We start from the raw sequence: 26,616 nt of genomic DNA on the forward strand, positions 1-26,616 counted from the left end.
AGCCTGAGAATTATTTTTCCAAAATTAGGTCTCATCATTTATTCAGCTGTGCAAGCCACGAACCCAAGCGTTGTGCTCCATTGTGCTCTCTCCCCAAATCCATTTTAGTTCCTAAATCATACTTCTCTGGTCAGGCTACACTCACCCCTCATGAGTAAGGCCCTTTCTAACCGGCCTAACAAGTTCTCCACACTACACCACTAGTGTCTCCATCATATGCTTAAAATCCTTCACTGGCTTCCCACTGCTCTTCAAATAAAGATAAAAATTCTCAAACTTTCTTAGAAGGTACTACGCAGTCGGGACCTTGCTTAAATCACCAGCCTCATCTAGAACCCTCCCCAAGCTCCTTCCCTTTCTTTGTGTCTCAGCCACTGTGGCCTTCTTTCAATTTCTTCGACACATGCAAAATCCCCTACTGCCAGAGCCTCCGCACAAGGTGGACCTACTACATCTTCCTGAAGTACCCACCTGTCTCAAGTTAAGTCCCACTGGTACTTCAGTCTTCAAAACAAGCACTTCCCCAGAGAAGTATCCCCTGACATACCTCCCCCCTCTGCCTATCACCCCACTGAACTAGGTCAGCTGTCACATGCTGTCATAGGAGCATGAATCTTTCCTTTTGCAGTACTTCCCAAGGTTTTAATTTTACTTTTTGTGTATGTGATTATTTGATTAACATCTCTCTCCCATTAGAAGTTCCATGAGGGCGGGGGCCATGTATGGTTTACCATCGTAGTCTCAGAACCTTATTAGTGCAGAATGTTACACATAGTAGGAACTCATAACTATTTGTTGAATGGATGGGAAAACAGATACAAACCCTAAAGCAGTCACAACTTAAAAACCACCATGACCACCACTTAGGATAACAAAACCCCCAAAAGATGTGAAATGAAGTAGATACCTGGCATCACCTCTCACTCCCAAGGCACAGGGGAGAGCCCATCTTGGGCTGGCAGGTGATTTTTAAAAAGTATGATCAATGGACATGTTATATTGTCCTACACGGATGATGGGAACATCTGTGTGGCTTTTGTTTAAAAACAAAAACAAAACTGTTCTCACACAAACCTGGAGCACGACCGGATCTTTCCGACAAATAGGTGAGATAAGCCTCATATTTACCATGTAAATACTATATAAATAATTACATTTAATAATTATAATTAATGATTTATTAATACAATTATAAATATGTAGACAAATGTAGTTTGATCTTAGAAACTCTGTATACACAGGTATCTCCTTATATGGCAAACAGGATTTAATCAAATGGCTACATAGCCTTCAGTTACACTGCAGAGCACTCCACCTGTCTGCTGCTCAGGTGTGTAATTTGGAGAACATCCCAGAATAAAAGGCTGAAGTGCCTTCTTTCTTCTCAATCTGCCCATACTCTGTCTCTAGGTATGGGGACAGCATGTGGGTACAGATCCTGGCATGGTCAGTTGGGTCTGACTCCTCAAGGAAGCTGCCCGCATTCAACACCACACTTTCTGAGCTAATACTGCTCAACAATAAGTTATGTGACATACAAATGATCTAAACATCCACCCACCTGACCATCCAAACATCCACATACTACTTACTCCCTTTCTCTCTGTTCCTCTCCTGCACACCTCCAACTTGATTTGATTTTCCCATACCTAATTCAACAAGCAGAAAGTTATGTTTCCTTCGTCATTTACCTGAACACACACCATGTGTGTAGGTAAGTGCATACATATGTCCTTGTGTTACGAATAGGATATAAAGAGTAGAACATACACTGAAGGTCCTAGAAAACCTGGGTTAATATTGCTTTAGAGCAGGGGTGTCCCAACTGCGGCCATTGTTAATTGGCCCGCAGCAAATTCCAAAAATATATTTAGTTTACTTAAATAAACCAGGTGAGGCAATACATACTTCACCTCGAGTGAGTGGCCCGGCTGTTTGTGTATTTTACCGCATATGGCCCTTGGTGAAAAACATTGAAAAAAGTTCGGACACCCCTGCTTTAGAGGATAAAACTTCTTCTTTTAGAGGGCACAGTTCTTCTCATTGAATCTTCTTGCTGAATTAGAAACTTCAGTTCAATGGGCATTTGCTGAGTGCCATGAATAAGTGTTTGGCAAGCCAGGTGTCAGGTACCAAGCTCAGTAAGACCTTCACCGTTTCAGACTTCATAGTCCAGATTCCTCTGGCCTCTTTCCTTGGATCAGTAATTTACAATGAAATCACAAAATCATTCCTCATAGATCCATACATCTTGAGATTAAACCTGTATTGTACTCCATCCCTAGACATATGATTGTCCATTTCAAATTTATTTTTTCTTAAAATGATAATTGGCTTTTTGTTCTTTTATATATATATATATATATATATATATATATATATATATATATATATATTTTAGATTTAATTGGGGAGGGGGAACAGAACTTTATTGGGGAACAGTGTGTACTTCCAGGACTTTTTTCCAAGTCAAGTTGTTGTCCTTTCAATCTTAGTTGTGGAGGGTGCTATTCAGCTTCAAGTTGTTGTCCTTTCAGTCTTAGTTGTGGAGGGCGCAGCTCAGCTCCAGGTTCAGTTGCTGTTGCTAGTTGTAGGGGGCGCAGCCCACCATCCCTTGCGGGAGTTGAGGAATCGAACTGGCAACCTTGTGGTTGAGAGGACGCGCTCCAACCAACTGAGCCATCCAGGAGGCAGCTCAGCTCAAGGTGCTGTGTTCAATCCTAGTTGCAGGGGCGGAGCCCACCATCCCTTACGGGACTCGAGGAATTGAACTGGCAACCTTGTCGTTGAGAGCCTACTGGCCCATGTGGGACTTGAACCTGCAGCCTTTGGAGTTAGGAGCACGGAGCTCTAACCGCCTGAGCCACCGGGCCGGCCCCAATCATTTAATATTTTAAATTAACACATAAGAATCTCCAAAGACTAACTAAGGCCAAGTCGTTTGTACCCAGGAAATCTGAGCAGCCATCGTGACAAGGCTCGGGATGAAGAAGTTAGGCTGGCTCTGTCTGTCCCCAGGCACACAGAACATACAAATAAAGCAGGGAGTGAACATTTTACATCGGCATAAAATCTCATGCTGTAGCAGCTGAGTTGCTCCGTCTTCGACCTAGTCTAAGCAACTGGCAGAGACCGACTAGAGTCCCTGGATCCCAACTCCAATTTCATAGGTGAGACAACCCCTCCTCTGTCAGAATTCAGGTTTTGAGAATAAATGTATGTGCTTCTCTTTGGAAATAAAGGATGGCTGTTCTTCCAAACTCCTGATCAAGTATTCCATCACTAAAAAACGACTGGTACTCAGAAAACATAATTTTTGTCATCAATCCATTTATTAAATATTAGCGAAGCCTAATTTTTTCTTAAAAAATATACAGATAGGCCTGTTGTAGTCTTTCTGTACCCCAAAGGATGGTTTATGCATTCCATGCGGGAAGTGCTCCTCACTTTATGCTACTGTAATGAAAGATTCGGAGAATAAAAATATAAATCAAAATCGCAATTTTACAATATTAGAAAATCTCCAGGAAAAGGAGGTAAGACAAATCGAAAATAATAGAAAATGCAATATGCTTTATGAAAGTAATAATTTATTATTTTAAATTTAACAAAAGCATGAGGCTTCCATGAGGAAAAGACAACACAAACACATAACAGCTCATATTTTCTCTTGTTAACCTTCCAAAAGGCTACCCTAAATGAAAAGATCTAAAAATGGATCAGAAATTTGTATCCATTTAAAATACAATCTGTCAAATTATTTCAATACCATGTTAGTATCTTTTTTTTTTTTTAGATAAAAACTATTTCTTGGAAAGCTTTTTAAAGTGAGAACAGTAAAAGAATAATCAAGGAAAAAATTGTCTAAACTAAATACATTATATCACTTAAAATCTGGAAATGCACCTCAAGGAAGCCTTTTCTCATCATTTTTCCCCACCCCAGGTAAAACAACAGTGCTCTGTAGCTCTGCTTATTACTTCCCAGCTTCTATTTAGTCAGGAGATTAGGCAGAGCAGGAAATGGGACAAGTCAAAGGATCACAATCATACTCATCACCTTCACAACACTGTGAATGTAATTAATCCTCTATTTATGTAGGGACTTCACACCTCTTACACTAAGGCAACAACTCCGGCTGGTTTCAGCTGAGATAATTATGCTATAACAAGGACTGAGTTTCAATCATAATAGGCAGAAAAAAGTGGAAATTGTACTTGAAGTCAGTTTTTTTTAAAAAAAGCTTTGTGACTCCATTCAAAGGACACTCTTGACAAAGCACTCCTTAAACAGAGAACCTCTAAGTATGATAACTATACCAGGCTATATTAATCAACGTAAGCCTGCCTCTTCTCTGAATGAGATGTGAAAATTCTGTCAAGTAGAGAACACTGGTTTACAAAACCTGACTGAATCAATCCCCACCGGAACTCACTTGATCCCAGAGGTCTTCTCCAGGGAGAATCCTCCAAAGACCTTCCAGGTACAAAATTACATAAGAACAAGGAGGTGAAGGAAAATACCAATTTGCTCACATAGTAGCTAATTATACACTGTTAAAAGCCATGCCTTAGCAAGCTGAAATCAAGGATTTGAGAAGTCTGGGGCCAAGTATCCGGGACCCAAACAGGGAAAGACAGAGACAAAACCTACCACAGCCACCCAGCCAAAACGCTAAAAGGGCTTGACACACGCAGCCCCCATACACAGATAAATGCAGGGAGGCACTTTCCAGTTTGGGAGCTACCTGTCTATTCACCTCGGAAAGTTTTCATCTTTTTTTTCTTTTTACAAAAACTCCTTTATGCACTTTTACCTCTAATCTCTTCCACCTTAAGAAAATTAATAGAAAAATATAAAGCCTTGACCACTTTATTTTTAAAAACCATTAATAAGAGATGGTTTTTAAAAATAAAATGGTCAAGGCTTTATAATCATAATGCTCACAGTACATGTAGCAGTAAACATGGCAAATTAATTGTTTCCAAATTTCTTAAAATTCTTAAACATGCCAAACCCGTTTTTTTCAAGGCCTGGATTCAAAATGATTAGAATGTATATATTAAGCCATTAGGTATCTTGATATCTCAGTAATATTTCACTACCTTTCAATAGCATTTAATCTCTTGGATAATCAAAATTCCTAAGAAACTGGGCATTTGAGTTCCAGTTCTTAGTAAAAACAAAACAAAACATGGTATTGTGAATGGAAAAGGGGCCACATGTTAAACCTGACAAGCTCAGGAAACTGAAAATAACCACACAGGATGGCATGAACATAAAAACTCCTAACTAAGATGGGCCATGGCGGGAAGTCACATCCTTGGCCTGTAGCTTCCTTGACTAAAGTCAATCTTTACCTTAAGTGAGCCTGTCTGTCCTCTTTTTGCACCTAAGATACATACCCTTGGAATGTCAGAGTAATCACTTTCTCCAGACCCCCCAGGGGGCACAACCCATCACACCAGAGCAGGAAACTACAAAATCTCTCATTGTTATCTTGGTCCCCAGATACCATCTCTATGTGCTGTAAAATGCTATTAACTATCCTGTACCCACCAATGTAAAAGTGTGTGTCTCTCCATTTTGCTTTTTATCCAATCCCAGAGATTTCCCCGCTTTGCTTTCTCCCACCTCCTTAATCTACAACCAATGGATTTCATGTAACCTTCCTCCTTCGATTCTAATGTATAAAATAAGTTGCAAAACGGCCATTTTCCGGAGCATTTTCTCAATCCATTGAGACTTTGCTTCCTGGCAATTGTCGTCAGTTTGGCTCAAATAAATTCATAAGCTTTCTCTTAGGATGGATGTTTTTCATTGACATTACTTGGTTTAGTGGAACAGGATTCCAAAGCGGCCCACCCAGGACCACCCTGCAGTCATGCATTCCGTGCTAGGTACCAGCAGGGACTCATTGTGTCCCACCGGTTCCCTGCTTCTCATCGGGTGAACTTCAGTGAGTTTTTCCTGGAATTCCGGATCTCCTTGTTTTAAGGTAGGAGGTCATGACTTTATTTGAGCTGTTAAAAAAAAAAAAAAAAAATCCCCTAAGTGGCATTAAAGTTAAGGGTTGAGATAACCCAGGTTAAGGACAAGAGTTAAGATAACTCATGGACAGGAGATAAAAATGGGTGGCTGGCTTTAATTTTGGCTTTTCAATTGAAATTACATACTGCGAGTCTGAACAAAACCTTTTACTGGATAAATGAGAGTCTGAACTTGTTCAGCTCCAAAGATAAGGAGCATTTACTCCCTCCAGCTGGAATTTCGGGTATTCTTAGATGACTAAGAATCTTTGTGGAGGTGTTTGAGGGTACTCCTCAAAACGTGCAGTGGCCCCATAGGGAATTCCAACACAACTGCAATTAAATATTTGACTCATCAGGGGATGTGCACATAAAGGCTGGTTACCTAGCGCTCCGAGTCCTCACGGTTGTATTAGACAGTCGGGGAGAGAAACAGAGGCTCGTAAGTGACTCTGTTGGGGGTTGAAGCGACTCGGGAGGTGGCAGCCCCTTGGAGCTCCACCCATCAGACTTCAACCCATTATGTAAGATCACTAGATATTTGTTCAGACTCTGCAGATCTTAAAAGAAAACTAAAAATTAACATGGGAAATCGTGTCTCAAAGGTCGACAAGCTCCAAGCCCCTAGTCCCATTAATGCACCTGCAGATGTACAGTTCCTAGGAGTCAGTATTGAAGTACTTACAGAAATGGAAAGATTTAATTAGAAGTGGTATCAACTTAAGATGGCCAAAACAGAGCTCTTATAACATATAAATTAATTTTCGTGTGCACAATTAGAAAAAGCTGGCTTAAAAATCAAACTGAATGAAATGGAAAGCTTACCTCAATTGGTAAATAGAAAGAAGCCTCTGAAATGGTATACAGAGATGTTTTTCTCTGCAGGAAGGTAGTAAAAAAAATTAGAGACTGTCTCTGAATTAAAAAAGGTTTCTGAAGCTGCTCAATGCCAACACCCCCCTTTTCCCTCTTCTCCGACTGTCCCATTACGTGCTTTACTTTTGTCCAGACTTGCTCTCCTTTTCCTACTCCTCTCTCCTGCCCCTCTGTTGCAGCACCCTTTGGAGAGGAGCTGGTCTTGAGCAGAAGGGAATCAGAGGTTGGCACGCAGGCAGAACTGAGGAATCTACTAAAGATTCCCCCAACCCTCTCTAGGACCCTGATGAGTTCACAAAGGAATTTGAATTAAGTGTTAGAACAAACTTCTGATCTTGGCTTTTCTGATTTATGCACCTACTGGTTTCTGAGAGAAAAGCAACAGAATTACTAAATAAGTTTTGCTAGGTAAACTCCTGTAGAGGAGTCTGCTTCTATTATAAAGTCAGGTCACCTTAAGGATTGTAAAAATACTGAAATGGGATTTAGAAAAAGAAAAGAAACAGAAACAAACATAGGGCTGCTTCAAAGATTCTGAGGGCATTTCCCCTTCTTACTAACACTGGGGCTACTTCATCTGTTCGCACCACTAAGTTGCCCTCTCCCTTGGAGTAAAGCTTCTGTACAAATGGTAGGGACATCTAATCAACCAATGTCTGTTTTGTTTTGTTTTTTGTGTGTGTTTTTAAATCAGAACCTGTTCCTTTCCAACTAGGAAATGTTAAGGGGCAACATACATTTTTACTACTCAAATCTGCCCCAAGTTACCTGATAGTGTGAGACTTTCTAATCAGTGATGCTCACATATCCTCCCAGAAGGGTGAAATGTACTTAGTTAGAACTAAATGAATCAGATTGGGAAAATGATTTTAAAAGAAAGTACATAAGAAGAAACTAGTCTTGAGACTGACTAAATATTTCTTACAGGATGTTCCAATGCAACTTGAGGCTTTTTCCAGTACATATATTGGCAAGGTTAAGTCAGCCACTCCTATTTAAATAACTATTGATAATACTTTGCCAGTATCCTGTAAGGCCTGATACAATAGCTGGAATTAGCTCATTATACAAGATTACCTTTAAATGGGGGGCTTATAATTCCATGTATGAGCGCCTGTAATTCTCCCATCCTTCCAGTAAAGAAAGCCAATGGAAAAGGATGGAGATCTGCACAGGATCTCAGAGCTATAAAGATATCCTACGGTTTCAGATCCACATACCCTATTATCAGCTATTCCTGTGTATATTGCCAGTATTTTTCAGTGATAGATTTATGAAGTGCCTTTTTCAGCATTCCTGTAAAAAAAAAAAGGGGGGGGGGGAATGACCTTTGCCTTTCCACCTGGGAACATCAGAGTTTACTTGGACAGTAATGCCCCAGGGGTATGTAGAAGAGTCCCACCTATTTCTCTCAGATCCTAAAAGCTGATTTAAATAATGTTGAATTTCCCAGAAATTCTACTCTAATCCAATATGTGGATGATTTACTCTTATGCTCTAGAATATATAAGATTCCTAAGAGGAATCTAACTTACAACATACCTATGACAATAGCTACTCATAAAGGACATAGGGACAAAAAGGACAAGCTTTGATTCTGTTTACAACAAGTACAATACCTTGGTTATCTAATATCTAAAGATAGGCTACTAATTAACCCTGACAAACTTGGAGGAATAATAATCCTTCCTCTTCAAAGAACAAAAACAGCTTAAAGGATTCCTGGGTCTGACTAAATGCTGTCTCAGATAGGTTCCAAATTTTTCATTAAGGCTCAGCCTCTATATAACTTATTAAGATCAGGTTAATCTGATCCAACCCAATGGAACCCTGAAGGAAACAAGCTGAAGAAGCTTTAGACAATTAAACTCAGTAGTTAAAGCGCTCTCTCCCTACAGGACAGCGTCTCTGCTAGTCATGTTATGCAAACAAGCAGAAGAGATAGTTATAGGTACTTCTTTATCTATGTTACTCATTCTGTTAAATCCTTACTGAACTCAACACTTCTATCAGCTGACTGGCTAATTATAAAGTACTCACTCTTGCTTTCTGCTCCTAATACTACTTTAAGTCATTGTAACAGTCTGACCCAGCAACTTTACTACCCTCTTTACAGGAGGAAGACATCCACAACTGTGTTGTCCTTACTGACCACTTTCTTGTTCCTAGGAATGATTTAGAGGAAACCCTTATTGATTACACTGACTCTTATCTGAAAGATGAACAGGGACATTAACAAGCTGGATATTCAGTAACTTCCATGGTAAACATAAATTTAAGTTTCTTATTTACCTGAATAAGGTCTGCCCAACAAGCTAAATTAACTGACCTAACAGGAGTTTGTAAATGAGCCAAAGATCAAATAGCCAATATTTACAGACAGTTGCTATACCTTTGGTGTAGTTCACAACTTTGGAATGTTGTGGAAGCAGCAAGGCTTCTTAACTTCCTCAGGGCAGCCCATAAGAATGGAAAACAAGTTACAGAATTTAAATTAGTTATCACACAGCAATGAAACAATTGGTAATTATCAAAAATTCCAGACCATTCTAAGGCTGCCACCATGGAAACAAAAGAAAATAATTTAGCTGATACTGCAGCTAGACTGACAACAATATACAGCCAAATTATCCAGACTTGAGAATGTTTCTTCTCCTTATTAAATCAATAAAAGACTCTCTTTTACGGTTCCAATGGACAGCTGCAGAAGAAGAAAAAAGAAAATACGACAACGAAAAGGGGAAAACTTTGACCCAAACAGATATAGCTTAGAATGTACATGAGCTAAAGCATTAGAGTCTTGAAAAGATGGTTTCATAGAGTAAAGAATATTATCGAAAACCTCTTATTGTAGCTCATAAAGTATATAACAGATGTTCTATCTGTCCAAAATGTAACCCTGGAAAATCACTCCATGGGTCCTAAGGACATTTCCCATTTCCTTTAGGTCCATTTGAGGTATGCTAATTCGATTTTATCCAAATGCCACCATCTCAAGAATACAAATATGCGTTAGTCATAATTTGTACGTTGTCTCACTGGGTTGAGACATTCCCTTAAAGGAGAGCAACAGCCTTAATGGTAAGGAAGTTATTTATAATAATAACAACACCAACAACAATAATAATAATAATCCCCAATTGGAGAATTTCCTGTGAGTTACATAGTAACTAAGAGACCCAGTTCACTGGGCCAATAACATAATCTATTTGTAATATTTGGCTTATTTTACAGTATTTTCATTGTGTTTATCACCCCAGTCCTCTGGATTGGTAGAATGTACAAATAGTAAATTAAAACTCAACTAGGTAAATTTTCAGAAGCTTTTAATCTCCCTTGGCCAAAAGCTCTCCTTATAGTGCTTCTCAACCTGAGATATTCCTTTTGGTAAACACAGGTTTCCTCTTGATTAGCCATTGTTCACATTATGCGAAGGGACTTGTGAACTAACCTTACTAAAAGGAGACATTCTACATTATTATGAAGGATTTATCAATTATCTTAAATAAATTAACAAATTAGTAACTGAATCACTTCACTATGCTTCCAGGAGACGAAGACTGCTAAGACCACAACTCACAACCAGAAAATTTTGTCCACTAGACAAGACATCAATTAAAGAGACTCTCCAACATTGTTGGAAGGGATCTATCAGTGGATATCCAAGACTTCTCAAGGAAGAGAAGCTGCCGACATCAGGATTAGACAGCTACCCCAAGACCTCAAGAAGGCCTATATGTCTACATAATTGATATTGAACTTAAAATAACCATTTGTTTGATTGTCTTTACCTGTCTCTTAATAATATTTTTAACGATGATAGTTATACTTGTTAATTAGGCTTTTCTCAAAACTTGGACTTAGATAGCCCAACTGTTAATAATTGCTGAAGGGATATAACTTTTATATTATCAATAATATTATGTTTACGGTTTTGAAATTTAGAAGGAATGTTATTATACAAGAAAGAAAAGGGTTGTGTATATTTTTGAGAGAAGTTAAAAGGAAGTAGTTTGTCCTAGTAAGTTGATTATTTCTGAATGAGGAAAAAGAGACAAACTGAGAAGAACGAGTGAAGTTGTAGGTTAGTGGGAAAAATATTGAGAAAAAAATTTTATACATATAAATATTAGAACCCCATTATGCTTACCCCGTAACTCAACATAAACTACTAATTATATTAATTCAGATAAAAGCTGAGGTATATTTTTTTAAAATGGCCCTCTATAATGGCTGCTGAGGCACAGAAAATTTATTTATGAAACTCTTACTGTCCTCATAGCCTCTACAAAGTTTTAGGTAGTAATTATAATTTACACCATTGTGTTCTTACAGCCTTGGCCCCTATTAAACCTTAAAGTTACAGTTCCCAGTTATACAACTAACAGAAATCAGATTAATAAATGACATTTAATAGCTTCTAATGTAAAGTAGACAGGCCACGTTAAATCAAAAAGGTAAATGGTTATGTCCCCAATCAAACTGGAATTCTGAATTTACCCAATCATGGCATATCGTAGCCACCTCAACAAACAACAATATGTGGTATATGGGAAAGGAATATTTTTGTTAGAAGGCTTAGAAAATTCTTCTGGTACGCTAACTGATTTCTATTATAATGACACCAGGTTTACAGTAAATGCTATGGGAATACAGTCTAATACAAATTAACTTTGCCTGAGGTTAATAAAACCCATGATTATATTGATACTGAAAATCCAATGTACTGAGAAATTGAACATAATCCTCCCCATGAAGTCCTTTCTATGGAAACTAATTGGCCAAAAGAAAAATTAGAACTTCTAGATCATAAAATAATAGAGAGTCTTCATTTATCTGGCCAAACTTATCATAAGGTACAAACAGCAGTAGATGAGGGAGAAAAACATATTATTAAATTAATAAAACATTATGATAATGCATGTAAAGGGTTCTCTGGTTGGCTAGGATGTTTGCTCCACTCAGATTCATACTTGTCTAAAATTGGACATTTTCTGCTCCTAATTGTTGTTACTGGTTTAATACTATTGCTCTTGGTCCTAGTTTATACATGTTATACTGGATACATAAAAGCAACATAAGACAGACAGAGGAAAACAACTCAGATCATGATAGCTCAAAGATAAAAAATGATCCAGAATATATTTAATGAAGACATATAGGATCTGACTGCCTCCCATTTGCTCACCTTTTCTTTTAAATAAATAAATAATTCAGCCTTGACTGCCATCTAAGGTTATGGTCTTGCCCCACCCCCAACATTCAGCAGGACAAATGCTGAGCCTTCCTAGCACCATGGAACCACACTATCCAACCAAAAGGTTGGTCATCAATGCATACCTTGGATTGATTTATGACCAAAAGGGGGAAATGTGGACGGAAAAAGGACCACATATTAAACCTGACAAGTTCAGGAGACTGAAAATAACCACATAGGATGGTCTGAACATACAAACTCCTAACTAAAAGTGAGTCATGGTCTGTCAAGCTTCCTTGACAAAGGTCAGTCTTTACCTTAAGTGAGCCTGTCTGTCCTCTTTTTGCATCTAAGATAACATACTCTTGGAATGTCAAAGTAATCACTTTATCTAGATCCCCCAGGGGGCACAACCCACCACACCAGAGGAGGAAACTACAAAATCCCTCATTGTTACCTCGTTCCCCAAATACTATCTCTATGTGGTGTAAAATGATATTAAAACTATCCTGTACCCACCAATGTAAAAGAAGTGTCTGTCTCTCCATTTTGCTTTTTATCCAATCCCAGAGATTTCCCCACTTTGCTTTCTCCCACCCCTTAATCTACAACCAATGGATTTTATGTAACCTTCCTCCTTTGATTCTAATGTATAAAATAAGTTGCAAAACAGCCATTTTCCAAAGCATTTTCTCAATCCTTTGAGATTTTACTTCCCAACAACTGTCGTCAGTTTGGCTCAAATAAACTCGTAAGTTTTCTCCTAAGCTGGATGTTTTTCGTCGACAGGACATTATGTACAAACTAGGAAAACCTACATAAATTATGGGCTTTCATTAATAATAGTGTATCAGTAATTGTTCATTAACTGTGACAAATGTACCACACCAACGCAAGATGCTAGTGATCAAGGACACTGAGTGTGGGCTGTCTGGGAGCTCTCTCTACCATCTTCACTCTTCTTTTTTTCTTTTTTTGTAAATCTAAAACTATTCTAAAATAAAATATTTACCTTAAGAAAAAAGTAGGATAGAAATTACGAATAAAATTTAAAAAAGCAAAAAGACCAACCAAAAAACTCCAGGAAACTTTTAACATTCAGATATATAATATCTTCTGCTAGTTTTCTCAACACTCATAGTTACAGGAAGCATTCATATTTTTACAAAGGGTTATTTTAGTCTGAAATCTGTAGGAACATTCATAATTCTATGATGTATCGGCATATGAGTTCTGACAGTTAAGTTCGCAAACTTGCCACCGTGCACTTACATTGGCAGCACTGTACAAACATTCAGTAAAGTTTCATAACCTTGGTCTATCAATGTCTCACAGCTGTGTTCGTGTTGACGTGTGGCGGTGTCTTGCTGTGTGGCATTCATTATTGTTGTTGAGTGTTTTTGTGTGCCGTCACGAGAATGTCTGAGCTTGAATAAGAGCAATGAACAAACATTAAATTGCTTGTTAAACTTGGCAAGACTGGAGGTGAAATCAGGGACGTTAGTCCAAGTTTATGGGGATAATGCCATGAAGAAAATGGCAGTGTACAAATGGATTAAACGTTCTCTGAGGGGAGAGCACATGTCACTGATGAAAAAAGGTGAGAGCAGCCAGTAACGAACAGAACTGACGAAAACATTGCAAAAATTTATCTAATTGTGCGTCAAAATCATGGGCTGACTGTGACTGTTTACTTCTCTATCAAAGTAAACGTCGATAGAGAAACTGGAAAATCTGAACTGAAAATCTTGGCACGAGAAAGGTGTGTGCAAAAATGGTCCCGAAGGAGCTCAGCAATGAACAAAAGCAAAGGAGAGTCGAGGTTTGCCAAGACCTTTTGGAGAGGCAATACGATGTTTTGGGCCATGTTATCAGTGGTTATTAAACATGGGTGTACAATACGACCCTGAAACAAAGTGTCAAAGTACACAATGGAAGTCAGCCAATTCTCCATGACCAAAAAAGTTCCGTCAGTCCAAATAGTCAAAATGGTGTTGCTAACCATTTTTTATATGAGAGGGATTATTCATTATGAATTTGTGCCAAATGGACAAACAGTTAACCAAGTTTACTATTTGGAAGTGCTGAAAGGCTACGTGAAAAAGTTAGACGAAAATGACCTGAACTTTTTGCCAACAATTCATGGCTCTCACATCAGAACAATGCACCAGATCACAGAGCACTGTCTGTGAGGGAGGAGTTTTTAGCCAGTAAACAAATAACTGTATTGAAACACCCTCCTTACTCACCTGATCTGGCCCCCAGTGACTTCTTTCTTTACCCAAAGATAAAGGAAATATTGAAAAGAAGATGTTTTGATGACATTCAGGACATCAAGGGTAATACGATGACAGCTCTGATGACCATTCCAGAAAAAGAATTCCAAAATTGCTTTAAGGGTAGACTAGGTGCTGGCGTTGGTGCATAGCTTCCCAAAGTGAGTAACTTCGAAGGTGATCAGTGATATTTAGCAATGAGGTATGTAGCACTTTTCTAGGATGAGTTCGCGAACTTAATTGACCTAGTATTTCTTGTGAGAGAAGTCTAAGGAAGAGCAGCAGTCCCAGAGGGCACCTCTGTCCCCTGGTGATCAGGCGAAGAACCACTAAGTAAATCCTTTCTATATGAAATCACACAGTAGGGATACAAGGGAATGGATATGGGCATGTACTAATTGTCCTTACAGAGTTAAAACCACCCCCCTACCATCCAGAATGAATTTGTGGATTTAAATGAATTGTGGATTAAATTAAAAATAAACAGTAAACTAAAGAGCAACTTGACATGCCAGATAAAGCACCTTACCAAGAACGATTTCAATTCAAAGGAGATTTAACATGCTTGAAATCATGCACAATTGTTTCTTGAAATTTGTATACGCTAATCATTAGCAGCCAATGAAATACAATGTCTTACCATTTGTCAGAGAAGTAACTTCCCATACAAAAGTAAAGCCACCTGGAGTGCCTGATCATCACTTGGTATGCCTGAATCGAGCAGACCCCTAAAATCACTTTCAGTGTTCGTTTTTATTATGAATACCAATGACACGGGCAATGGTTGGTGTCAGGGCTCTCCTTCAGCTATGGCTCAGAATGGTGTCATGTAATTACAGCAGTGTCCACTCAAGGTGTCTGCATGCCCCACATGTACCCTTCTCTGAGAAATGTCACTCACTAGTGACAAAGTGGGCCCTGGGACCATGTGTGTACCTCTTTGGGGGAATCTCCAACCCCAAGCCCACTGTGACCAAGGCAACTGGGCCAGGAAAATAGAATTATCCATGCTGGGACAACCACTTTCTCCCTCCCTTGGAATTACAAACAAGAGAGTCCAGTCCATCGCTACTGAAATGAGGCACATGTAAATTCAGGACTATGGAGTAACCATTTTCCATGTGCATCACATGAGTGGCAGTAACCTGCAGAAAGAAGCAACACAAGAGACCACATGTCACCAGAGAGTAAGCCGATTGCCACACTTCATGACTTGAGCTTATGGGGCGCAGTTGTACTCCCAGCACCTGGATTCAAGAAGATAACCTACAGCCTCCTAATGAAGTCCTCATTTTCACTATAAAAGTCTGAGCGTGTTTCTCTTATATAGCCAACTGATTTCTAAGTCAAAAATACTGATTGAGTTTCCAGTACACAGAATGGAGAAAATAAGGATTTCATTCTGGCACTGTTACTAAAATATCGTGACTCTCTTATTCAATAATAAAAGGATACTACAAAGAGAGATAAAACTGTGATCCAAAAGCAAAAAAGCCTCATATCCACTCTTACCGTTCCAATGCACCATAGTTACAACCAGGAAATCTGTTCACCACGTCGCTCACATGTTTTACTTGTCTACTCCTCTGCACAATGTTACTTCCCCAGCCTGGAATGCATCCACTCCTGACTTATTATATTCAGATGTGAAACAGTACTATGCAACCAGATACCAGTTTTTATGTTTTGCTATTAATTCATATGCCTTCTTTGTCCAAACTTTTCTCCATACATCTTTTCCAGCTGTGATCCAAATGTTCCTATTTCTTTATAGATATTCCTTAGAGATCTCAAATCAACATTTCTAAAACTGAACTCATCTTCCGTTCCTCTCACTTCTCTTCCAACATACACCATCTCCAATATTATTTAATTTCAGCAAATGCACCTCCACGAGCCCAGTTAACTGGCCAAGTCAAAATCTGGACCTCCCCTTTGACTCCTCCCTCTTGTCACTTTCCCCTGACATCCAGTCAATCTCAAATCTGACCCCCAGTCTCCTTCCCCGCTCACTACCCTTGCTCAGGCTACAACTGCCTTTTGCTGGGATCATCCTGCCTCCTAACCAGCCTTTCAGTCTTGAGTCTGGTCTCTGCCCCACTCCAATTCATTCCCCACAATGTGACCTGATAAATCATACCAGAGTCTCATTGTGTCATTCATACAGATACTCCATTGCTTCAACTCTTCAGTTGCTGCTCCACACTCCCCCAGGATACAGTCCAAACATCATTTTATGTGGCTAAGGCTCTACAGGAAATCTCTGGTCTCATTTCTTTCTTTCTATGCCTGTAGCACACCTTCCATCCATACTCTTCACCCCTGATTCCCTACCTGCATCTGACTAACCCTTACTGTTTCTTCAGCTCTCCCCTTCAGTTCTTACTTGTTGAAGCTGTTTCCTAACCCAACAGTAGTACTGTGGCCTCCTAGACGCTCTCCAGCACCCACACTTCCTTCTGTAGCTGCAACCAAGCTCCAGCCTGATGCTCCCCTCACATCTGTACTCCCCACTAGAAAATCAGCTGTGAGATGGCTCTCGTTCGCCAGAGGGCCCCCATCACCTGTCTCAGTACCTGGCATATGGTAGGCCTCAATAATCAGTGGTTGAAAAACTAAACAGTCCCACTTCCACATTCAATGCTGATATTTCACCTCTGAATCGGAGTTATCCCCACTCCCATGGAACAAGAGTGAGCCCAAGGGAAGAGACCCATGCTGTACTCAAGAGCATAGTTCTGTTCCCTACCGAAGCACATACACAGCAGAAGCAACTGAAGCAGGATGAAGCAATGATGAGGTCCTACTTTTTCTAAAATGTTAAGATGCCAGTGCAGAAATGGCTTAGATTTACTCACAGTTGAGGATGCTGTGGTCCAGGATTTATCAAAAGAGATAAAACTCTTTAGGGATGGAGCTGTTTCCCTCTACAAACTTATCATATTAGTGTTCAAACAGTCACAAAATAAGATTTCATTTAGTGGGGGGGGGGGGTATGCTAAAAAGCAGTGAAAAAAATAAATGCACCAAGAGTATTAATTAGAGTAAACTACTTATCAGTATAATGTGAAAAGTCAGCATTTCAAAGATACATTTTTTTTCTTTTTCCTCTCACAACTAACTACCTTAAAAAACTATACTAAAGAGAGAGAGAAAAAATGTGATTTAAAGCCTTCACAAGTTCAGACTTGTACTGAAAACAGCTGTGATTTTAGATTTTAATTTCATTAAAAAATTGTTTCCATGTAGTAAAAATAATATAATACCCTACTCAATCTCTTCTTATTTCAAAATACACCATGCATTAAAACCATACAGTAGCAAATTTTCTTCAGCAGGCATATACTCCTCTTATAATGAGGAACAAATTAGTTATTTTTAAAAAATACTATGTGACAGATATTATGTTATAAAGGAAAATGATTTACAGGGAACTATTATAAGTATAAAACAAGTTATAAAATGATATGTATATATTTTTATATTTAATATACATTTAATGAATTATCTTTCCTGATAAAAATAATTGCACAAAAATTTAAATTTAAATTCAGCAATATACATATATGAATAAATATTTGAAAATGAATTTTCTTGATTGTAAATTTGTTTTTTTAATATATTAATGTTTTTGAAAACAGGATGTTTTACAATCGATGTATATATTTAATATTGTTTAATATTGTTTTATATATATATATATATATATATATATATATATATATATATATATAAACTTGTAGTTGACATTCATTATTGTTCAGCTTCAGGTGTACAGTGCAGTGATCAGGCATGTACATCATCCCTGAGGTGGTCTCCCAAATGGGACAAATATCCATCGGATACCCTACAAAATCTTTACAACATTATTGATTACATTCCCCAAATTAATTTTCAAAGCCCTGTGGCCATCCTGTGGTTACTGACTGTTTTCTAATCCCCTCACCTGCCCCCTTATCCCCACCCCACTCCCATCTAGCAACCCTCAGTTTTTCCTCTATGTCTCCAAAACTGTTTCTGATTAGTTCATTCACTTATTCTTTTCTTTAGATTCCACGTATAAGTGAGATCATATGGTAATTGTCTTTCTCTGTCTGACTTATTTCACTTAGCATAATGTTCTCTAGGTCCACCCTTGTTGTTACAAATGGTAAGATTTCTTTCTTCTTTATGGCTGCATAATACTCCATTGTACAAGTGTACCACAGTTTCTTAATCCAGTCATCTACCGAAGGGCATTTCAGTTGTTTCCATGTCTTGGCTATTGTGTGATATGTATACTTTAAGCTAAGTATTTCTACTGGCTTAAAAATGTACTGCAAAATAACTAGAAGAAATATTAAATGCTAATACTGGCTGCATTAGACAAAGTGATGAAGTAACTTGCTAAGGTGTTATGGCCAATGAGAGGCAGAGATGGAACGTATTTTTACGGTTCATGCTTTTCCATCCCAGCTCATATGAAAGGGTATAAACTGGTCAGCTTTCAGTGGGTCCGAACTGTTCATGCACTGATCAGTATAGCCCACCAGCAAAAAAAAAATCACAGGAAGGGTAAAATCTTATATTGAATGTAGCTGAAAATTTCAACAAAAATACGTTTTTAAAGTGCTACAATTTTTCTTTTTTAACAATTAGAATCAGTGGTTCCCTCAATTGGCTCTACTAGGCACCATTCAATTCAACTAAAGTTTTACTGTGCTGACAAGGGACTGTGATGGGCCCACATACAGGCTCGTTCACAGGGACTTTACAATTCTAGAGGGGGAGAGAGATACACACCTAAATGACTATGCACCTAATGACTACACAGAGGGCAGGCCCGAGATGCACCCAGATGGTCTCTAAACCAACGGCTGTGGGAACATCCTGGAGGAAGATAAATGAATCCTTAATTCTTCTTTGGATAGGAAACGCTCTCTAAAGGGAGGACTTTTTTCTTTCTTTTTTTCCCACCATATACCATGGGTAAAAATGACTGGTTGTCTAGATGGCATAGCTAGAAAAATATGAAGTCCAGACTTAGAAGACCTGAGACAATCACAGACCTATCTCTTATAATCGACACGAAGTATGGCAAATAAGTTCACAAACTTGTTGCAAAGATGTTGCTAACCTTTTTTGATATCAGAGGGATTATTCATTATGAATTTGTACTAACTGGACTAACAGTTAACCACGTTTACTATTTGGAAGTGCAGAAAAGGCTGTGTGAAACAGTTAGATAACCTGAACTTTTCACCAACAATTCATGGCTCTTACCTCACGACAATGCACCAGCTCACACGGCACTGTCCGTGAGGGAGATTTGAGCCAGTAAACAAATAACTGCATTGGAATACCATCCCTACTCACCTGATCTGGCCCCCAATGTCTTCCTTCTTTACCCGAAGATAAAGGAAATATTGAAAGGAAGACATTTTGATGACATTCAGGAAATCAAGGGTAATATGATGACGGCTCTGATGGCCATTCCGGAAAAAGAGTTGCTTTGAAGGGTGGATTAGGCTCTGGCATCAGTGCATAGCTTCTTAAGGGGAGTACTTCGAAGGTGACTGTAGTGAAAGTCAGCAATGAGGTATGTAGCACTTTTTCTAGGATGAGTTCGCGAACTTAATTGTCAGACCCCCTGGAAGGACTTCAAGCTGCAGTGGCCACCACACTTAAAACTTTCAATGAAGTTTACAGTGAAGGATGGCAAGGAGTGTTCCTTTTCAGAAAAATTACATGCAAAGTCTGTAACTCAGAATAAGAATACAGGAACATCAGCTTTTAAGATGTGCAAATATGCACTATAAGACACAGATAACACAAGGAAAAATCCCTAAGTGGTACTAAAGCAAGACTTATAACCATTTCCCTTCATTAATTCAATATAAGAATGACTGCTACCCACATTCCAATAAATTTTTGCCAAAGTAAATGCCTGACTGCAAAAATGGAATGCTGTTCTTTGTGCTAGTCAGAATTTAGCACTTGTCTGGTATTTCAAATAAAATTTTACATAGTCTTAATTGTTATAATCAAAAACAAACAGAGACTAATGAAAATACAGAATTATTTTAAAACATAAAAATAAGGTGCTAGATTTCACCGATAAACTATATGGGGAAGAAATAAACCAGAAGGTGAATGGTGAGGAAGAAATTAGTTATGAAAATCGTGGACATTCACTGCAGCATAATTAACTCAGAGCCAAGAAAGTTCACAGTAAAGATGATACTGGAAAGCTCTGTCATGTTGTCCTTGAAAAATTAAGTAGGAAATTAAGAAATTTAATAAAAATTAGGTAAATGAACAAATGTCTCATTTCAAGGTGGAGGAAAAAACAGCTGGGCTAAACTAGAGTTAAGTTACATAAAAACATATAAAATAAAACTGATACAGCCTATTTAAGGAAAGGAAAGTTATGTCCAAATTGGTAAAGTTGAAAAAATTTTACCAAAGTAACCTGAAGAGTTCCTGCTGAATTCTCTCTCCTATCTCACTTCCCAATATATTACCCCTTTTGAAAATTTACTATTATAACAATTATTAGATCCTAAGAATTTCATTATATTTCCTGCAACTTAAAAGCAAGGGGAAATATTTTCAAGAGAAATAAAGTCTAATAATCCCCATATAATCTTGAGGGCCATACATGGTTCTACTTTAATGAAATATGATCTTTCTCTAGTTAATAAGGAATACCATGAACAGAGAAAGGAGGAACTCACAGAAATGGGATCCTAGCACAAACATCAATGCTCATTAATATTTATAAAATCCTCACCCTCAAAGAAAAAAAAATCCTAAACCCACACAAATAGACCATTTCAATTTAATTATACTATGAAAACAATAGGAAATGGTAGCAGGGTATTTGATAGGCTCAATTAGCAGGAGTATCCAATGAAGTGATGACGTGCCATCATGACCTCAAGGGTTAAAGATGCAATTTTCCATCTCATAAGATCTAGATTTCCAACACAAGTGCTGGACACCTCCTGCTGTATGTTACTAGGTGTTATCCTGAGCAGTACCCTAAGCATTTTCCTTACTACAGGTATAGCTTCAAGATATTTTTCTTATTTCACTCTGCAATGTAATTGCTTCTCCATCAACAGAAATAAAAAATAAATTCTATATAATGGCTCACTTGAAATAAGCATTAAAGCCATGACTAAAGCATTAATTTATCAATCACAGTAATAGTAAAAATATCATGATCATTTTTCTTGTAAGTCACAATGATATCGTGTAATCACTGTCTACAGTACCTAAGAATCATTCAAATCAACAGCTCTTTTTGTACTTTGTATGTTCTCAATTAACGATCTCTTGTTACTGAAATGGGTACTTTGGGCATGTCTGATAAGAATCAAGACTACAGAACCCCCTCACAAAATGAAAATTCACTGCATTTTTAAACTTAATATCGTTCCTTGAGTAAGGCAATGGTAAATTCTTTTTAAAATTTTACATACCAAGTGCAAGGAGCCCATTTGTGAGTGTTCAGACCCTTAGATACAAGTGTTAGCAAGAATCATGTTATTAGGCTCTGAGGCTGTATTTTTTATACTCTGAATAATGGATTCTGTAAGCCAGTGATCAGCCAATGAACGCACAGTTCTGCAATTAGAATTGATTAGATTTGTGTCCTTGGATGTTTACACAGGCACCACACGCACCCACAGGCACAACCCGCACACACACGTACATACTCTTACCCCACTGTAAGCAAACTCTAAACATTGGTCTTGATATTTCATATTGGACAATCAATAGAAAGCACTGAATCTTCACAACTGCCTTTTTAAACACCTATTTTCTAGACTGTACTATTTTTTTCTAGTAAAATTAACTTTTCACCATCTGCACCTCTTTCCTAAGCAAATTCAAGTACCTCATTTTGATCCAGTTACTTCTTAAAGTGTTTTGTGGCTATATGGGGCTTCTCTTTCATTAAGATTTATTTCCCAGGTTATTTCATTTTCTTCCTCCTAGGTAAGCAAGTATTCCAGAAATAGGAATACATATAATTCATAAGTAACTCAAAACTTACTTGGCTTTCTGAATCCACACACAGTAGTCTGAAATGTAGAGATCGTTTAGAATGTAAGATGGATCGCTTTCCTGAAAAATTTTGTGAACATCCAGTAGACACTTTAAAACCGCACTTTTACCTGAAGGAAATTTAAAAAAATTAAAATCATCCTTAAGAAAAAACATCTGATTTTTTTAAACTGAGAAATCCAGATACTGAGAGGTAATATATTTATAGCAGTTCAGAGTTTTAATCATTTTTTAGAATATTTTTAATGTTCCTTTATTGCATGAAATTATATCAGTACTATTGGGTTCAAAGCTCGTTCTTTCCTTAAGAATTATGAATAATCCTTATACTCTATTGTTATAATTAATTAATTGTGGTTACCACAAAAACACTATGAAACACAACTAGGTACATTAAACAAACGGAAGTAATCCTAATTAAATGAATATATACATGCATCCTATTAGATAATGTTCTTTTTTTTTTAACTACCTACTTTCCCACAAAATACTGATAATGTTCTTCTAATTCAAGCTTTCAAAATACCGTGGGAAATTATATTTTTGGTTTCAAACTTCATTTCTTAACATTTTTTGGTCAGGAATTGTCTAGTTCACTTAAAGAATTGAAGAAAACTCAGACTAAAAGCTAAAATATCATAGCACTAATTCAAAAATAAGCTGACAAAGGGCCGGCCTGGTGGCTCAGGCGGTTAGAGCTCTGTGCTCCTAACTCCGAAGGCTGCCGGTTCGATTCCCACATGGGCCAGTGGGCTCTCAACCACAAGGTTGCCAGTTCAATTCCTCGAGTCCCGCAAGGGATGGTGGGCTCTGCCCCCTGCAACTAAGGTTGAACACAGCACCTTGAGCTGAGCTGCCTCCCGGATGGCTCAGTTAGTTGGAGCACGGGCTCTCAACCACAAGGTTGCCAGTTCAATTCCTCGAATCCCGCAAGGGATGGTGGGCAGCACTCCCTGCAACTAAAATTGAACACGGCACCTTGAGCTGAGCTGCCGCTGAGCTCCCAGATGGCTCAGTTGGTTGGAGCGCATCCTCTCAACCACAAGGTTGCCGGTTCGACTCCCGCAAGGGATGGTGGGCTGTGCCCCCTGCAACTAGCAACGGCAACTGGACCTGGAGCTGAGCTGCGCCCTCCACAACTAAGACTGAAAGAACAACTTGAAGCTGAACAGAACCCTCCACAACTAAGATTGAAAGGACAACAACTTGACTTGGAGAAAAGTCCTGAAAGTACACACTGTTCCCCAATAAAGTCCTGTTCCCCTTAAAAAAAAAATTAAAAAAAAAAATAAGCTGACAAAATAAATCACTTGGAAAAAAGCCATCAAGTACTACAGTTTTGTTCAATCTAATTATTTCCTCCTGGTTATTAAATGAACCTAATTTTAATCCCAACCAAAGCCTACAAAAGAAACCTTTCACAACTCAACAATTTCCTAGGTGTTGTAAACTCCATGACACTGCCTGAAATTTATTAACTGTAAGGCAAATTACTAAATGTATAGTAGTACCACCTCTTTTGATCTGTAAGTACAGCATTTTCAGTTTAATTGTTTCATTCATTATAGTCCTAAAACATAAAAATACTGTATGTTGATTTCATGAAGACACTAGGTATGCTTTAATCAACATTTCGCACTTGACTTTTAGATATGATAAAAAGAATCATGAGCTAGATAATGACATCTCAAAATACCAAAACTGATGCACTAAATTTTTAACACAATTAACATTAGAAAGTAAGCTTCAAAAAAGCTGGGACTTCTGTTTTATTTAGTGGTTAATCCCCAACACCGAGAACAGAACCTTGTAGCAGCAGATTTTCAATTTCAATACTTTAAGAATGAATGAATGAATGAATGAATGACACAATAATTGCCCACTTAAACCCTTCCAATTCTTCCATCCCATAGCCTCACACACCAAGTCCTAATGATTTTTCCTTGGAAATGCCCCTACTAGCTTCCCCTTCTCTACCACCCCGACCACCTATCCTCATTGGTACTCTCATCATCTCATGCCTAGATTATAAAATCATCTTCCTCATCCCTCTTTTTACAGACTTTCTTTCCCTTTTATTCCTCTGACATACTTTTTTTCATGCATGGCTTTCATCAAGTTCCCTCCCTGCACATGCTTTCAAGGCTCTATGGACTTGTCCAGGGTCTTTTTCACAACTGATCCCCTATACCTGGAATGCCTTTTCTTCACCACTTGACCTAATGGAATTCTCATCTGCCTTGAAGGCCTAGCTAAGTCTTCATCCTTGAGGAAGCTTGCACTGACTTCCCTAGTCATCAGAGCTCTTCACTAACCCCTGCAAAGGAAAGCAGCGGAAAGGAAACTCAGTTGATCCTCCCCATGGCGTCACCTGCTCATTTCACAGAAGCAGAACCTGAGGTCAGGGACAGTAAGACACTCTCTGTACCACTGAATTGAAGGCTGAGGATCCAAATTCTGATCTTATTGGCTCCAGAGGCAATCCACTGTACTGTTCTACCCAGATGTTCTTGGCCCATTCAGTCTATATCACATTTTTATCATTGAAGAGTTAAGTAGGTAGTAAGTTCAAAGCAGGAGCCATGACTTTCAAAAATCTTTAAACTATTTATGCGGCTTCCTGATGTGCAGCTGGGAAGAATGCCAATAATAGCTTCATTGCTTAATTGGTTAAGAGAAATAAATAGTCATGCATTCTGAAAAATGCATCATTAGGCGATTTCGTCACCATACGAATATCACAGAGCGCCCCTACACACACCTAGATGGTAGAGCCCACTACCCAAGCCTATACAGCATGTTCCTGAACAAAACAACGAGATTAAATCAAGCACCAGAGAAAATGATGCAATCGAGAGATGTTGTAAGCACGAGACACATGAGGCTGCTGCTGGCGTAACGCGGCCACTGTTTTACAGCACACCTTTTCCCATGAGTAGAAAGAGTACACTTTAAATTGACAATAAGAAGTACAGTAAACATATAAACCAGTAACACAGTCGTTTATTACCAAGTAGTCTGGACTGTACCTAATTGTATGTGCTGTACTTTTCTACGACGGGCAGCGCAGTAGGCTTGTTTACCCAGCATCACCACAGACACGTGAGGGATGGGTTGTGCTATGATATTACCATCATTACGATGTCAGTAGGAGATAGGAATTTTTCAGCTCCATTATAATCTTATGGGACCACCGTCTGTCCTTGAAATGTCATTACTGGGCACATGACTGCATTTATAAAGCCTAAAACTACATTTGGTTAAGTCAAGGTCAGAGGTCTGACTTATCAAAGTGGCCTAGGTTAACTATAGTAAATGATTAGTGGGGGACCGTCCCCCCCACTGCAGGCCAATTTTAATTACAAAGTAGGTAATGTTGAAGGAAGAGTTTGATGACAGGAGGAGGAAATACAGCAAGTACTCGAATAACTTCATTTCGTTCAACTTTGTTTCATTAGCTCATTGTAGGAACTTAACTCTTGTTCATATAAATTAGCCTATGGTAAAATTGGTTTTGTTATATGTCTTTCACTTAAAGTCACAGAACCTACTGATGACGTTAAGTGAGGACTTAACTGCACAATCAAAACTCACAGAAGTGATGAAACCAAATTAGCCACGTTATCCAAATAGACAACTAAATCAAGGGAGAACTAACTGAGGTATAAGAATTTTTTTTTAACGGTTTTAATTGCCATGGAAAAGAAAATACCAAAGCAAACATATGCCAATTTCTCTCTCTCTCTCTCTCTCTCTCTCTCTCTCTCTCTCTCTCTCTGTAGGTCGGGTACAGGGGAGAGTTTATTTTTAAGATAACTACCAACTTAAAGTTTTAAAAGGGTCTTTACAAAAACTAACAAACATTCACTTGAAACTTAACACCCTAGAATACTGCCTCTCAGGATCACATAACTTACTAATATTGGCAGGTTAATAGAAATACAGGACCTGGTGCTGGGCCTCACAGCAAATAATTCAGTGAGTGAAGAAAAGGGGGTAGGTATGCCAGCCAGCTTGGACAACAGCATGAAAAGAAGTAGCCGTGGGAGTTCAAATGGGGTGGATTCAGGGTATAACAGGAAAAAACCATTTGGCTGGAGCAGATGGTTCAAGTAGGGAAATAGGGGGAATGAGTTTGGTAGAAGTCAGACTGTGACAAGGGAAAGGAAAGGAAACCAATACC

The 26,616-nt window shown here is 38.4% G+C and overlaps 1 protein-coding gene across 2 annotated transcripts in view; it reads right to left on the bottom strand.

Moving 5' to 3' along the window:
* Nucleotides 1-26,616, bottom strand: part of SHQ1 (SHQ1, H/ACA ribonucleoprotein assembly factor) — a 167,230-nt gene that overhangs the window by 37,780 nt on the left and 102,834 nt on the right. For both annotated transcript variants that reach the window (XM_019717052.2, XM_088798545.1), the window contains exon 10: nucleotides 22,423-22,543. In XM_019717052.2, the coding sequence (XP_019572611.2) occupies nucleotides 22,423-22,543 (121 nt within the window). The remainder of the gene's footprint in view (nucleotides 1-22,422; nucleotides 22,544-26,616) is intronic.

This window comes from Rhinolophus sinicus, chromosome 5 (assembly GCF_057876585.1).
Source record: "Rhinolophus sinicus isolate RSI-liver-muscle chromosome 5, RSI-T2T, whole genome shotgun sequence".
In the NCBI taxonomy this organism is placed as follows: Eukaryota; Metazoa; Chordata; class Mammalia; order Chiroptera; family Rhinolophidae; genus Rhinolophus; species Rhinolophus sinicus.